We start from the raw sequence: 14,461 nt of genomic DNA, 5'->3' as shown, positions 1-14,461 counted from the left end.
TACTAATGTTACTGTTAGAATTCAGCGTTTTCAAAGATACATTTATTTTGGGTTAGTTTTACAGGGGGGAAAACCCGAAACATTTTCTGGGAAAAGCAGGAACACTAACCCTTTCAATAGAAGCCACTGAAAATTATTCAAAAAATAAGATTTTTATAACGTATCAAGAATTTCCACCAGAAACGGAGGAAGAAGGAAGCATAATATGAGAGGGGTGACTGGCTCCGTGCTCCTAACAACAATCTGATTTCCTGTGAGGTTTCATGGATTACGGGATTCATCCCATTTGCAGTTTTCAGGCAAACCTTGTGATTTACGCCTCTGGTTTGAACTCCCCACCTGGACTGAATACATTTAACTCTCCCAGGTAACACTGAGACATTTTCAAGGAAGAAGCTTCGTGCTCTTGCTCCATTGAATAAAGAACTGCATGAACACAGCAAGGGCTCAGACACAAATCTAGGTGGGATTATCAGAGGCTCCCTGTAAAGCACAGCTCACAACATCAAGGCACTCAGCCCTCACCCCGAGCCTGGAGCTGAAGCCTTGGAGCATTGGAAAAGCAAAGCCAATCCCCATCTTGTTTTACCTTTTTTAGCATACGGGAACAGGCAGGTTACAGATTAAAAATAAAGGCTGTGTTTTCTTCCCCTGAACCTGAGCAGTTTTTGAGGAAAAAGAGAGAGGGATATGTTTGTTACATTTATTCAGTTCTTTTATGCTTCCTGCTGAATGGGACCAAAAGAAAAATAATATAGGGCATATACGTATAAGTAAATTATAATTGCAGTTTAATTACCTTCTGATTATTTTCTTTTGATTATTAATAAAATTGACCAGCCTTTTGGTCTGATTATATTAGGGCTGTCATCGTTGCACTGTAACATGCCCAGTATGGTATTACAACCACACATGAATGAGCTTAGACACAAATTTGGAAAGGAAAACATGCATGACTTGATAACCTACACTATTGTGAAATCTTTTCCTAGGCAGGAATTTCAAACTGTCTCAGGCAGTGTAGTGCCTGTAGTGTCCCATTTTGTGGAGCGTACACAGTAGTGCATAAGCACTCCATTCAAACAGGAACTAATCCTTGCAGAAGATCCTACCCTCTGTGCTTGTTAATTCTGTTAATTGCTTGCTAATACAGCACACCTTTAGTGGCAATCCGTGGCTTAAGCCGTGTAGCTCAGTGATTTTAAACTTGTGAAGATGTACACTAATCCTCTCTGCACTCTGATACATTGGCTTTGGTTCTGTTAAAAAGCTGAATCTGTAGAAAAGACCTGTGTGTTTGCTGGACGTGAGGGTCATGCCTGTGACAACGCTGATCTCCAGTCAGAGCATGGTGCCTGTTCTCCTGCAGCTGCCCATCATCAGAGAGATGAACACACACGTGCAAATTCTGGGGAGCAGTCACAGTTTGTGGGACTCTGAAGATCAGTCCCTCATTAAACCTTCCTAACTGAACCTCGAGGACCCATTGTTTGGAACAGTTTTCAATGTTGCCCTTTAATTACAGGAAATGGGGGTAAGACAGGGAGGAATAGCCAGGTCATGGGGAAAGGCTCTCTCTGTTACAAAATTTCTTTCCAAACTTTAGAAAACATTTACAAGTAGCCGGTATGATGGAGTAGTCATTAATTCCCTACAATTTAAAATGAAAGTTTGGGAAGACAGGGCTTCTTTTTCAGACTGAGAGAAGGATTTGCATGGCAAAAGGTGTCTCTACCCTGCTGCTGCCTGCAATCTTCCCTTCAGTCACACTCTCAGGCATTGGCTTACTGACAGACAATCTCACAATCATCTGTGACCTATTGCTACAACACCTACAACTTCTAGAACTGGAAGAGACTAAAGAAATCACAGGCTCTGTTTCCAGAATAACTGATTTTTTCCCATATAATGCCCAGTGCAATTTTTCAAAAAGTATAAACAAAGTATTGTCATTGCAGCATTTGCTAAAATATCACAGTGCAGGAGACAATTACTTTTTGATTGTCAAATTGTTCAATCAAAGCTTGTGGGTAAGTACATTATGGCATAATTCCTAATACTGCATTCAGCACATGTGATCCATTCTTTTCCCAAGCAGTTTACTTATGCAGTTCATTTATGCAGTTATATTTTTACTCTCCTTTGTGGTGACCAGTGATAGGACATGAGGGAATGGCAGGAAGCTGTATCAGGAGAGGTTTGGGTTAGACATGAGGAAAGATTCTTCACCAACATATGGTTGGGCTGAAACAGGCTCCCCAGAGAAATGGTCACAGCACCAGCCTGACAGAGTCCCAGAAGTGTTGTGACAATGTTCTCAGGCATGTGGTGTGACTCTTGGGGCTGTCCTGTGCAGGGCCAGGAGTTGGACTCTATGATCCTTGTGGGTCCCTTCCAACTCAGGATATTCTATGATTCTCTGATTTTTCCTGGCATCTGTACCTAAAACAATTGTGTAGTAATTCATGTACCTATAAACTTCTTGATAAAAACTCACAATAAGTTTTTAAAATGTTCATTCAGGATGATCAAGTCTGGAATGGAAACTTTTGTGTTTGGTAGTGACAATAAAGTATTTACAGTACTCACAGAATGAATGTCACTGTGTGGAGCACTGGAGTTGAACACAGGGTGACTTTGCCACAGCTGACAATATTGAAGGATGCCAAAATACACGGTTAAAACAACAGATGCCTGATGGGCATTTTTGTGTTCAGGGAAAACCTGAGTAATTCAACAATGCTGTCTCCTTCTAAAGGGTAGTGACCAATTCAGGAAAAACAACCTATCAAAATTTGCCAGGGTGACAAATTCCCAAAAGATGGCTTCAGTCAATAATTTCTTTAAATGGCTTATGAAATTCTGCTCCCCTCAGAGTTGCAGCACAAGAGGGAATTTCACAGCTATGAATCTCAGCACCTCAGAGCTGGGCAAGTACACTTAAATGTTGGAAGTTGCTCTCACAATGGGAAGGATAAGTGAAAATTTTGCTTCCTGTTTTCCTGGTTATAGGTATCAAGCTCCAGCTGATCACTGGAAAAATGACAGAGATCAGTTATTTTCCTGTAATGTTAAGGGCAGGTGTTAGCCAAGAGAAATTTCTCCTGGATGTGCTGACATCTCTTTAACCTGTAGGACTTCTCACAGCATCTCAAGCAGCACTTTGATCCTCCCACCAAGTGAGTCAGTGACACAGTTTGTTGCAGCAGGTTTGCTTCCAAGTGGAAGCTATCAAGAGGCACTAAACAGGCTGAGTCATAGCAGCCACCTCGATATTGTCCCAGCCTTTATTTGCTTTTCACCTACCGTGAAACACTGATCTTTAGAATGGAAAAGATGGTAGGGTTAAAAGCTGGTTATTCCTGACAAATGGCCCATAATATCAGCCTTTTCCTTCTTTGACAGCATCTCTCTTAAATAGCAGCATGAGGAAAGGACCTACTTTTGAATGAATGAACATGTTTGGTTTTTTCCTTGAATGAGCTGTGAGCTGAAGCAAAGATGCCTCTCTTGAGCAAGGGGTTGGATCAAGTGACCTCTAGAATTCCCTTCTGACACAACACTTTTCTACAACTCTGTGCCAGCAACGCTTCCTGTCCTGCTTATGTCCCCTGCTAACTCATGAAGTGACACAAAGGAACTGCACAGGCTCTGGGCATCGCTCTGTGCAGCAGCTGCCTCAGAGACAAACCTGTGCTAGGGGCTCTTTTCCCTCTCCTTCTATGTCATCCACCACACTTCATCTTTTGGTGACTGACAGAGAAGGATCCAGCTTGGGAAAGACGAGAAGCTATCGCACAAAGTAAGTAAGTAAGTAAGTAAGCAACATACACATACTTCACAAGAGCTGTTATTTCCGTTCCCTATAGAACCTGGAATGTAGCTTTGAAATTGCTGGATCAGGTTGTAGGAGCTTGGGGTGGGTCAGACGGTTGGGACGGACGGAGACAAGAGATCTCTGAAGTCGGATCTTGGAACATGCGGTTTATTGCAAAGGGCGTGGGTACAGGGGCACTGCTTAGAGCTGCCAGCCGCAGCTCGGAGCAGGCCCAGGAGAGCAAGAGTGTAAAAGTAAGAGCAAGTAGGTAAACGAAGAGGAGGTAAGTAAGAGTGGAGAAGAGTGGAGTAAGAGTGAGAGAGTAATAAGAGTGTGTGAAGTCCTGGTTACAATACAATAAATCATCTTCTGTACTGAATATTCTAATTGTCACTAACCAATCTAATACAAGATACAAATCCTATAGCATTTATATACAGCCTGTAAGAATTGTTATATTACCATAAAGTGTTACATCTTAACTCCTAAAAACTACTCTTTGGACCCCTTCTGCTGAGCTAGTAGGGTCTGCTCTGACCCTTGGACCTGTTTGCAAGCAGAGGGTATTGTTCCATCAAGAGGGGATTACCTTCAGTCGGCCATACCATTGTTTTCCAGTTGTTCAGTAACTAAGACTTGGTATCTCAAAGGTGGCTTTCATTTCGATGTCGCTTATAGTTTTCATATTCCCAAAATCTTTTGTCAGGCAATCAATATTTATAAGGCTTTCCTGTTTCATCTTCCCCAACATCAGGTAAATTTTTTTTCAGTCAAGAATGAAATATTAAGTTGCAGGAAGCAGTTCTATGAAAGTGTGAACTCACTGCTCCGTCAAAAAAATGCAAATCACATCACAGAAATCATTTAATACAATCTTTTCTTCGCTAGTTCTTTGATTAAAGAGCTGGATTTCCCTCTTTACAAAAAAAAAAAAAATACAGTGATGCTTTGTAACTGCAAACAAGGTTTGCACGTTTTCTACTACCTTTCTGAAACCTTGATGCCATTAACACAGGAGAGGGTTACAAATTATTCTATCAATGAAACAGGTGGATAAGCTTACTTGAGGGAACTTGTCTGTGTGAGGCACAGGAACTTATGGTTGCTATTATTATTATGATCAACAATTAGTAATAACCCTTCCTCTGCTTCTGGTGGAGGCTGTCCCATTGCCACAGACACTTCACACCTATCATGCCTGACTTCATGCACACTTTGAGAGTTGCACAGAGCTTTGCCCTGCCCAAACCATGTTTTTTTTCTGTGAACGTCTCTGGGGGTTTCCTCCTGCAGACCAGAAGGAAAGGTGCAGACATTTGTGGCTGCTTGTCAGTGATACAGGCAAATCACTGAAAAACATAAAATAGAAAGAAGGTTTTCCAGTCCCTCACAGGGTACCTCATCATTTAAATGTGTGTCATCTCCAAGGACTCAGAAACTATAGTTTCTGAACTATAGCTAGAAACTATAACCTCATTTACCCTGGAGAGCTTTGCTGGTCTAGCAACATAGTGACTCGAATTTTGTATGCGCATGGATGGCTGTTTTTTTCAGATACGTTTCAGAATGAGAATTCAGCTTTTACTGCATAACTGTAGATCCCCAAAGGTATATTTTTATCTTTAAGTCCTGCTATGAGTAGAAAATTTGTAATTATTGCTTCACATTATCTCTCTTTCCTTGGAACAGGATAACGTGGATCTTGGTGACCTTATGTTTTCGCTCTGCTACCTTCCAACAGCTGGTAGACTAACTATTACAATAATAAAGGCAAGAAATTTAAAGGCAATGGATATCACAGGAGCATCAGGTATGAATGAATTTAAAGCTCAGTGTGGATTTCTGTCCCATTTCCCTCCCAAGATACAGAATTCAACACTGTCAAATCCCAGAATGATTTTCGAGAGGAGGGTTATACTTTGAGCTCTTGAGTTACTCGAGTACAGGAGTTTATGAGAACTAAATAATATATTTTAGTTTGCTCGGTTTAAAATAAGTTGCTCTTTCAAAAAGACTGCAATATTATTATTTCCAATGCCACTGTGACTCAGAGTAGAACAAGGTGGCCAAAATGCATTCCCAACACTGGGAATTTGTTTGTGCACAGTCTGTTAGTTACAGCTATGACACAGAGGCAGACTGACCCTCTCTGACAGTCCCCAAGAGCCACTGAGCCAATTCTGCTGTTGCTGGCATATGGACAAAGCAGTGATCATCCCAGAATCCTCTCAGCAACCCTTTCAAAATTCGACAATAAAAATTGCAAACTAACTTAAATAAGATTTCATAGTTGACTTCTAAATACTAGCAGGGAGTTGTAGAGCTCTCAGAAAGGAGCTACAAAGAAACATTGCTACATTCAGGAGTTTAAAAATAATTACAATTCTCTTGAGAAATATAAGCCACTAATTGTTATACTTTGAATTGTGTTTAACCATATATCAGTAAATCCCGTTGTGAAAAACATTGTCATCTTCTGTCTGTTCTACAAATCTAACAAGTAATTAGGCTGCTATAAATAGGCTGTTGTATAAAATAGTCATGTATAACACGCTTCAGTGGATATTTTAATACCCTTTGAGAAGTTGGTACACAACAAGGAGCTTCTTGAACCTAAATTGTTCATTGTAAGCAGCCAGGTAAAGCTTTCAAAGCTCCACTGCCTCTCATGCCTTCCATGGTAACAGAAGCTCAGATTCCAGTCAGGTCCAAGAGATTAATTCCACAAGCACATATGGGCACACAAGTCTGCTCCCTTCACTTTCCATTTGCGTTTGCCTAAAAGCATCAGAAGAAAAGCAACGTTGTTCTTATGATCCACACAGATCCCTACGTGAAGGTTTCTTTAATGTGTGAAGGAAGGCGGCTAAAGAAAAGGAAAACTTCCACCAAGAGGAACACCCTGAATCCCGTTTACAATGAAGCCATAGTCTTTGACATCCCTCCAGAAAACATTGACCAAATTAACTTGTCGATAGCTGTTATGGATTATGACCGGTGAGATGCCTGTAGCTGTCAAATACTGGCTGATAAAAGCTTGCACACTAGATTTGCATCCCAAAAGAAAATTATTGTTTTTTCCCAATAAGTGGGGAATTAATGTCATGTTGGGCTTGGTAGAAGACTCCAGTTGTTTTTGTTTTGTCTGGCAGAATTTCCTTACTAAATTTTAAAATACAGATTTGCATCCATAACTGACAGAAGTAAGCTATGTATGTGTTTAGCAGAACTGAAGTAGCCAGGCATTTAATCAGAGAGGCCATGCATTGTTCTGTTTGTGCATTTAAGCCTTTACACACATGCTCCATTTGTAAAGTTGTGTCTTAGAGCTTGTTTGCCTTTGCAGCTAATTACAGAACACAGGCAAAGAACCTTTTGTGTGCTGTAAGGGGGGAAATATTAAATTACTCTAATCAGTGGGAAACAGAAAGAGCAAACCTACGTATTTCCTAACGCACTACATTCTTCAGGCAAGAATTAATCCTAAAATTCCAGGATTAATGTTTCTGATAAAATATGTAAATGGTGTGGTTCTGAAGGTAAAGTTTTAAGAAAAAAATATTATGGGCCATTTTCACAGTGTAGGTCACAATGAGGTCATTGGAGTTTGTCAAGTGGGCAACGATGCAGAGAGTCTAGGGCGCGACCACTGGAACGAAATGCTCTCGTACCCTCGGAAACCCATCGCTCACTGGCATCCTCTTGTGGAGGTAAGGCTTTGATTTCCTGCTTCCCCCTTGCAATAATTGTGAATATTCTCCTACACGGCATTAGAAGGTGGATAAAATTTTATGAGCAAACCCAAGATCCACGTGCATGAAGTAAATCCTAGAAAAGGGCTTGGAAATGCTGATGTTAAAATTCAGACGTAACATGCAAGTTAAGTCTGCTCCTTTCAATTTTAGGGAGACAGAAGGTAATTGATGTCTATAATATATATATATACAGGAAAACACCAAGCATTATACACTCAGTTAAGGGTTTGGTTTTGTTTTTTAAACAAGATCTTGGGTAATATCTTTCGCTGATAATGGATATAAAGAAATGGACCTTGTTTACAGAACAATCAAGATCTATTCTTTTTTATATACAACAACCTAATTTGACTTCTTTTCTTGTAACAATGTATCATCCATGGCACTAGCACATCCCAAAGGATGCCTAACTGCAGTGAAAAAATATGTTTAAGTGTCTCTGGAGATCTGAGGCGCTGATAAGAAGCGACACAGTCAGAAAAGCTTTTCAAGGTTCCTATGGTTTTTTTTGTTTTGTTTTGTTTTGTTTTTTGTCTTTAGGGCCCTATTCAGCAGGAATGTTATGCAGGTCTTCTGCGCTTGGATGGCTGCCGAAGAGGCTTCCTCACCCTTTTAACCTATTCAGCAGAAATTTGGCATTCCTGTTGAACTCTTTCTTAGCCATATCCTCAGGGGCTATTCCACAGAGTCCAGTGGGGTAAAGATGTCCTTTTAATCCCTCTGTCTAATCCTCTCCCCAACACAGGGAACACTAATCCTGATTCATGAGACACAGAAATTCATCAAAGATCGAAGTAAATTGCTTCCTGAAGTTACCATGACTTACTCCTATTGTTGCTTTCACTGGCTAAGTCAGGCAGTACTCCCAGTCGAAGTATCTTGTTTATGAACAGCCCCGGAGTTATCCCCAATGTTTAAAGAGACGAAAGAGCAGAGTACCCATATGAAGCCAAGAATAATGCTGTCAGCACTGATACTTGGAGCCAGGCAGCTCACAGCCCCTCTGAGTTACTTTCTGCACCAGCGTGCAGCTGTGTTACCACAGTGCCACCAAAGATTTCCCTATTTGGTTGTGAGCACTGGCCACAGGCAGTTCCAGAAATGATTGTCAGGCATTATGAAGATGCTACAAGCTGGGAAGAATCCCACAGTCTTGTCCTGTGTCCATAGGGAGTTGCATTTCCTGGTGCCTGGGCACCACAGCAGCACAGTTTGAGCAGGGAGTGGCCACAGGCTGTGTGGCAGCAGGAAGGCTCGATGCCTTCTCACAGCACGGGTGCTGCCAGCATGCAGCTGCCTGTGGGAGAGGATGGGACACAGTGGGGCAGCTCTGCCCGGGTGTTTGTGCCCCCAGTGACAGGGCAGATACTGGCTGAAGTGCCACGCTGGGCATTTGGGAGCTTTCAGCTGTAGCCAAGTGTTGATAGGAATGTTTGACACAGCACACGAGGTGTAGTGTAAGGGTTACTATTGGCCAGAATACAAGTGTTTCTTAGCAGAAATTGTCTACATCCTTATATCCAACCTGTCTTCCCTCTTTGATAAATTTCATTGCAGCCAGAGCCCACAATTAGGTTTTGACAGCTCTTCCCTTTTCACAGGCATCCTGTTCTTTTCATACATGCCTGGCTAACTTCTTTAGATTTCATTACTGTGGATTGCTTTTCATGTCACTGAAAGCTAAACAGAGACGTATTTTTTTCCTTCCCAGGAATCAAGTGGGGGAGGGTGTCCAGCGCATCCAGGCTGTGCAGAGAAATATATACACAGCATATCATTTTGGTTCCTGAATCAGGATTAGACTCAGCGAGAGCTTCTGGAACCTCTGTGGCCACAGCCATAGGACCCTGAATATTTGCTGAATAGGACCCTCAGTCTTCTACTGTGTGAAGAGCTATTGGTTTCAAATAGCGTGATGTTATCCACTTGTAGCATTAATTCTCCAGCTGACACTACTGCTACTGATAGATTATTTGTATGGTCGTAAGCATTACCCAAATTCAACTCATCATTTCTGTTCAGTAGAGTAACCCAGGTTTTACAAGCAAAATGATAGCAATGTAAACCAACAAATATGGGAAGCAGCAACAAATATTGTCCTTGTATTTGCCAAAAAGGTGCAGTATTGTGAATGGTTAGCTTTCTAAGTATTGTTTTTTCAAGAATGATTGCCATCAGATATTTATTTTTTGATGACAAGTTGCGTCCTCAGTCTCAGCTGGTGCCTCCTTTCACCTGACATGAAAACAAATTAATATGGTTCCTTCAAATCTGAAAAACTGTAAAAAAGTTTTGCTGGGTGAGAACAAGATGCATATGGTATTTGTAATGACAGCATGTTCTTTGAGAAAGGAGATAACCATCTGTATAACATGGAGGTTGTTAGTCCTCAACCTTTGTAGATGATTTTCCAGTCAACATTTCTGAGTTGTGTCCATGGCACTGCAAACTGTTGGAAGCATGTCCTGGGCAGCAGTGCTGAATCATACAAACAAACACTCACACCCCATGTCATTTGAAAATGCTGTTCCAAATATATAGTGCCTGTGAAGACTTCCGTTATTATTTGTGGTAGAATTAGCAGGGCTGTTTTACATGATGGTATATTGTAAATTCTGACAAATTCTGACCATTAAAAGAAAATGAATCAAAGCACTGGATTCTGTCACGTAATGAAATCTGTGTCCCAAAGCAGGAGACCCTGGGATAAACTTTATGCCACTTATTTAGCCACGCATGGAGTTCTCTCGTCCTCCAGTGTTTTCTACAGAGAACTTGACTCACGTTTTTACATGGGAATTTTTGTTTAAAAGATGCAAATGCAAAGTATGGGTGTTTAATACAGTACAGTCGTCTGCTATGCACTTACAGAGAGGGAGCCCTGGTCTTTAAATAGTGTTCAGATAAGTCTGTGTGCACGCACATTGCTTCACGTCTTGTATGTGCCAAACATTCACCAAGCAGTTTGGATCTGCAACTTTGCTGACACAAATATGCATGCACAGATTGAAGAAATATCTAAAATTTTGGCCTCAAACCTGAAAAATTAGTTTTATAACCTATCAATGAGGATCTTCCACAAAATCAGAATTACTTGTGGGTAAAGAATAGCTTGGAACTTGCAGGAGATCTTGGATCTGTTGTAAATGTGTGCTGCAGCTATAAATCAGAATTCCTGTAAGCACAGTGGTTTTCAAAAATCTCTTGGCATGCTGTGGAGAATACAGCTGCCACAGGCAAGGGCATACCTGGCAAACTAAACAGCACTCCCAAACCTGCCCAAGCACAATTTCAGGAGGGTAACCACTGGGCATTTCCAAAAGAATGAAAATAATGTTGCCATGGCAAAACTGTTTCACTGCACCTTCAGCTGAAGCCTTCTGTCAGGAGGCCAGTGATACATGACAATGTGCATATCTGTTCATGCATGAGCCTCACCTCGGGCAGGATCCTGTGCTCTTTACCCAGGCTCATCTCCCAGGAGTCACCAAGGGGAGATGGGCATGACCAAAGAAGGAAGAGCTCTTCCTTTGGAGTGGAGTTCTCTGATTTCCTGGACAAATCACTCCATATCATTCCTGCCTGGAATGCAGAGCAGGCACGCTTCCCACTGCACCATGAGCAGCAGAAACTCCTGGGCAGGGGAAAACACCCACAAAGCAGGCTCGATTGATGTCCATGGAAAAGTGCAGAAGCCTTTCTAGGATTTGTCCCCGGCAGCTCAAAGGGACATCAGCTAAAAAGTGTTATCATTATAATTGCCAGTGGGTTGCAGTTTTCTTTTTCTATTTTATTACCATACTCAGTTTATTTAATGCTCAAGGGTCTGGCATCAAAAGAATTATTTTGAGCAGAGTTCTACTAAAACAGGGAAAGAAATCTCTGTGACAGGGAGCATTTAAAGTGGAATCCAGAAGACTTCAAAGGCTTAGAGATGAGGAAAAACCCCTAAATTTATTGAATTCTCCTAATTTTTTGCTCATGACTTGCAAACTGTTACTCAGGCTGTGGCATTACTATGTGCTTTGTACAAATACCTGCCTTATCATAGTAGTGCATCTATGGAAAGATAGATATTTTCTGTATTTGGATACTTCACTCTTCACCTTTATACTCCACTTAACCGATGATATTCCCTACACCTGAAATATTTTCATGTTCTGGTTCTGATTGGCCAGTAGACTGCTGCTGTCTTTGGACTGTATTACAATAATACAGCAGCCTGCTGGAAGGAGCAGAGGATAGATAATTCTGCTACAAACTCAACTGGAAACACAGGGAAAGCTATGGTCCCAATACTGCTCAATCTTTCTTTTCTGAACTATGATTCTCAGAGGTAAATTAGCAGTAGATTCACAAGAACGATTCCAAAGCTGAAACCCCCATTTGTTTTCTTATTTGCTGTGAATGCATAATTATGCTGTATGGTAAGTATTGTAACTCTAAGATAGAAGAGAAAATCCCTTAGAAATGCATCTCAGCAAGATTTTAATCCCATTTTGCTCTTTAACAATGTGCTACTGAATTATTACTTTTAGTTTTCTGTAACAAGCCACCATGTCAGATGTTGTTCTGTGAAAAAGCAGTGAGTGGCAATGGGAAAGCCTTCCAAGCTACTGACATGAGGCTGAGTACCATGGACAGTGGCCTGATATTCCCATGACAAAACATTCACAGGATGACTCCTCTGCAGCTGAGTGCTCAAGTATTTCTTTATCTGCTTCCACTGAAATCACAAGACATTAAAAGCATTGCTGTTTACTTTTGTTTTGCTTTTCCCTGTAAATAGCCCTGGCAGTGGATAAACAAACATTCGTCTCAATCTGGGGAAGCGGGGACTACCAGAACAGAACAGAACAGAAAACCAATATGTAGCATAAAAGACCCAGTGTTAAAACTGTTTTTACCAGCCATTGCATGGCTCAGTTTTCCATGCCAGCAGATCCATAAACCACAAAAGCAGTACATGTGAGACTCTTGTTACATAGAGGTCCAATTTAACCACTGATGGGGGAACTCCTGGATCAATACAAAATGAAACAACAGCAAAGGGCAGAGCAAAAGGGTGAAAAAGAAGAGTTTATTTCAGTCCACCCTTGGCTTGAGGGGATGGTGGTTGTGGGGGCTTTTGGGTTGTTTTTATTCTTTGGTTTAGTTTGGTTTGGTTTCATTCATGTGTTTTAAACACCAAACATGATATGTAGCTATGTTAACCTGAGCACCCAAAGTCAGAGACACAAGAGATATATTGATTTACGTGCTTGTCACCGAGCAACATTCGAGTACTGAGGGGACATGTCTGCAGCTGAAATAAAAAATAGCTGAAAACCCTTTCAGTTTAAAAGTGAAAAACAATAAACAGGCACCAGGAAATTCAGTTGAAAAATCTGTTTGACCCAGCTAGAAATCCATCTGAAATGACTTTGCTGTTAATGCATTTTGTTTGAACAGAAGGAAGCGAAAAAAGTGGATCAGGTGACTCCATCTGAATTGTCATCGATTAAATGCTTTTTTTCTGTTTAGAACAGTGCATTGCCAAATGATTGCATCTCAGTATCAAGAGAGAAAACAATGCCTTTGTTATCGAGTAGAAAAAAAAGGATGCGGAGAAAATAATCCACAATACTGTAGAATTTAATAGAAGCCCCCTGTGCTGTGAAACCAGCAGCAGGACAGACTTGGTGACAGCATCACACTGAATCTTGGTGCAGTTAGTGACACCAGAACTCCGTGCTGAAGTGACGGCCTTGCAGCACGTGAGCCAAGCTGTGCCAGGTGCCAGTTGTATTCCGGTGGCACCACAGCATCCAAGGCTGAGCAGTTCCCAGAGCCGTGTTTACACTTCATTCCTGACACAGTGGGTTGGGCAAGGAGCCACAGCTGGAAGTTCTCCAGGGCCCTGCGGTTCTCTGGGAGCACATCCATCTCCTTGGAGGCCCACAAAGGGCACGGCGGTGGCACTGCCCAGGAAAGGCGTCAGCTGCTGAGCGAAGGCAGCGCACGTGGCACAGAGGGGAAGGTGATGGGAGGACTTGTAGACATCTGGGCTCCTCATTTGTCGTTTGTTTTGTCTGGGCTCTTTAGTTCCTCCTTCTTTTGCTCAAACGTAGACGTAAAACTGAGGTGTTTTACTCAGTTGCATGCTGGCCAGCTGCCATCTTTAATCCCCATCGCAAAGGTGCGTGAAGAGAGGTGTGTTGTTTTGCTGTACTTTTGGTTTTGATAACACATGAACATTGTACTATACTTTATTATTTCTTGTTCAATAAATAGTCCTGGTATCTCTATGTTTCATGTCTAATTTTGGAGAGTAGAGCCATACCTGTATCGAGGCTCTCTCAATTAGGTGGGCATTTTGTTCGTTCAGTAATAATGCATGATTCCTTTCGCAGTGATGGTTTGAGGGACAAAAAAATTCTTAATTTTGTAATATGTATTACAATCTTCTAAACACAAGTAAAAATGTACTGTGATTTATTTATATAAATCTAGTCTGAACAAATAAGTTTTGATCTTAATAAAAACTCTGTAAGAAATTGTGCAATTGTAATTTATTACTATTTTGTATTTAATAAATATTAAAGTTCAGTTCATTATTCAGAAAGCTAGCAAACAGTTCAAAAACGTTTTTGCTCAGTTTTTCTCCACAGATAATGTGTTTTGATAAAATAAATGAGACCAGAGAGACAAAGCTTTTAACTTTACAGCACTCACACATCATTTGGGAGTTTGGATACTGAAACCTCCTCGTGTTTCATCCCATGTCCACAGTCATTATGACAGAAAGATTATTTGACATATCAGTGGTGAATCTCATCTATGTTTAATATTAAGAAGAAAATCAAGAAGCAACAGAAGTGCTTCTATCAAGTGGCATTGTGTTAAATTA

The 14,461-nt window shown here is 41.1% G+C and overlaps 1 protein-coding gene across 4 annotated transcripts in view; it reads left to right on the top strand.

Annotated features, from left to right (window-relative positions):
• Positions 1–14,113, top strand: part of SYT9 (synaptotagmin 9) — a 66,925-nt gene extending 52,812 nt beyond the window's left edge. Inside the window, exons 4-8 of one of the 4 annotated variants that reach the window (XM_048307025.1) lie at positions 5,507–5,627; positions 6,643–6,814; positions 7,398–7,527; positions 8,113–8,269; positions 9,284–9,370. In XM_048307025.1, the coding sequence (XP_048162982.1) occupies positions 5,507–5,627; positions 6,643–6,814; positions 7,398–7,527; positions 8,113–8,220 (531 nt within the window). In that variant the 3' untranslated portion in view covers positions 8,221–8,269; positions 9,284–9,370. Of the gene's footprint in view, positions 1–5,506; positions 5,628–6,642; positions 6,815–7,397; positions 7,528–8,112; positions 8,270–9,283; positions 10,225–13,095 lie in introns of those variants that run through there. The other 3 variants (XM_048307026.1, XM_048307027.1, XM_048307028.1) reach the window with 3 other exon arrangements.
• Positions 14,114–14,461: the final 348 nt, after the last annotated feature.

This window comes from Corvus hawaiiensis, chromosome 6 (genome assembly GCF_020740725.1).
Source record: "Corvus hawaiiensis isolate bCorHaw1 chromosome 6, bCorHaw1.pri.cur, whole genome shotgun sequence".
Classification (NCBI taxonomy): Eukaryota; Metazoa; Chordata; class Aves; order Passeriformes; family Corvidae; genus Corvus; species Corvus hawaiiensis.
Note: the sequence above shows the minus strand (reverse complement) of the source record. Positions and strands in the feature narration are given on the sequence as shown.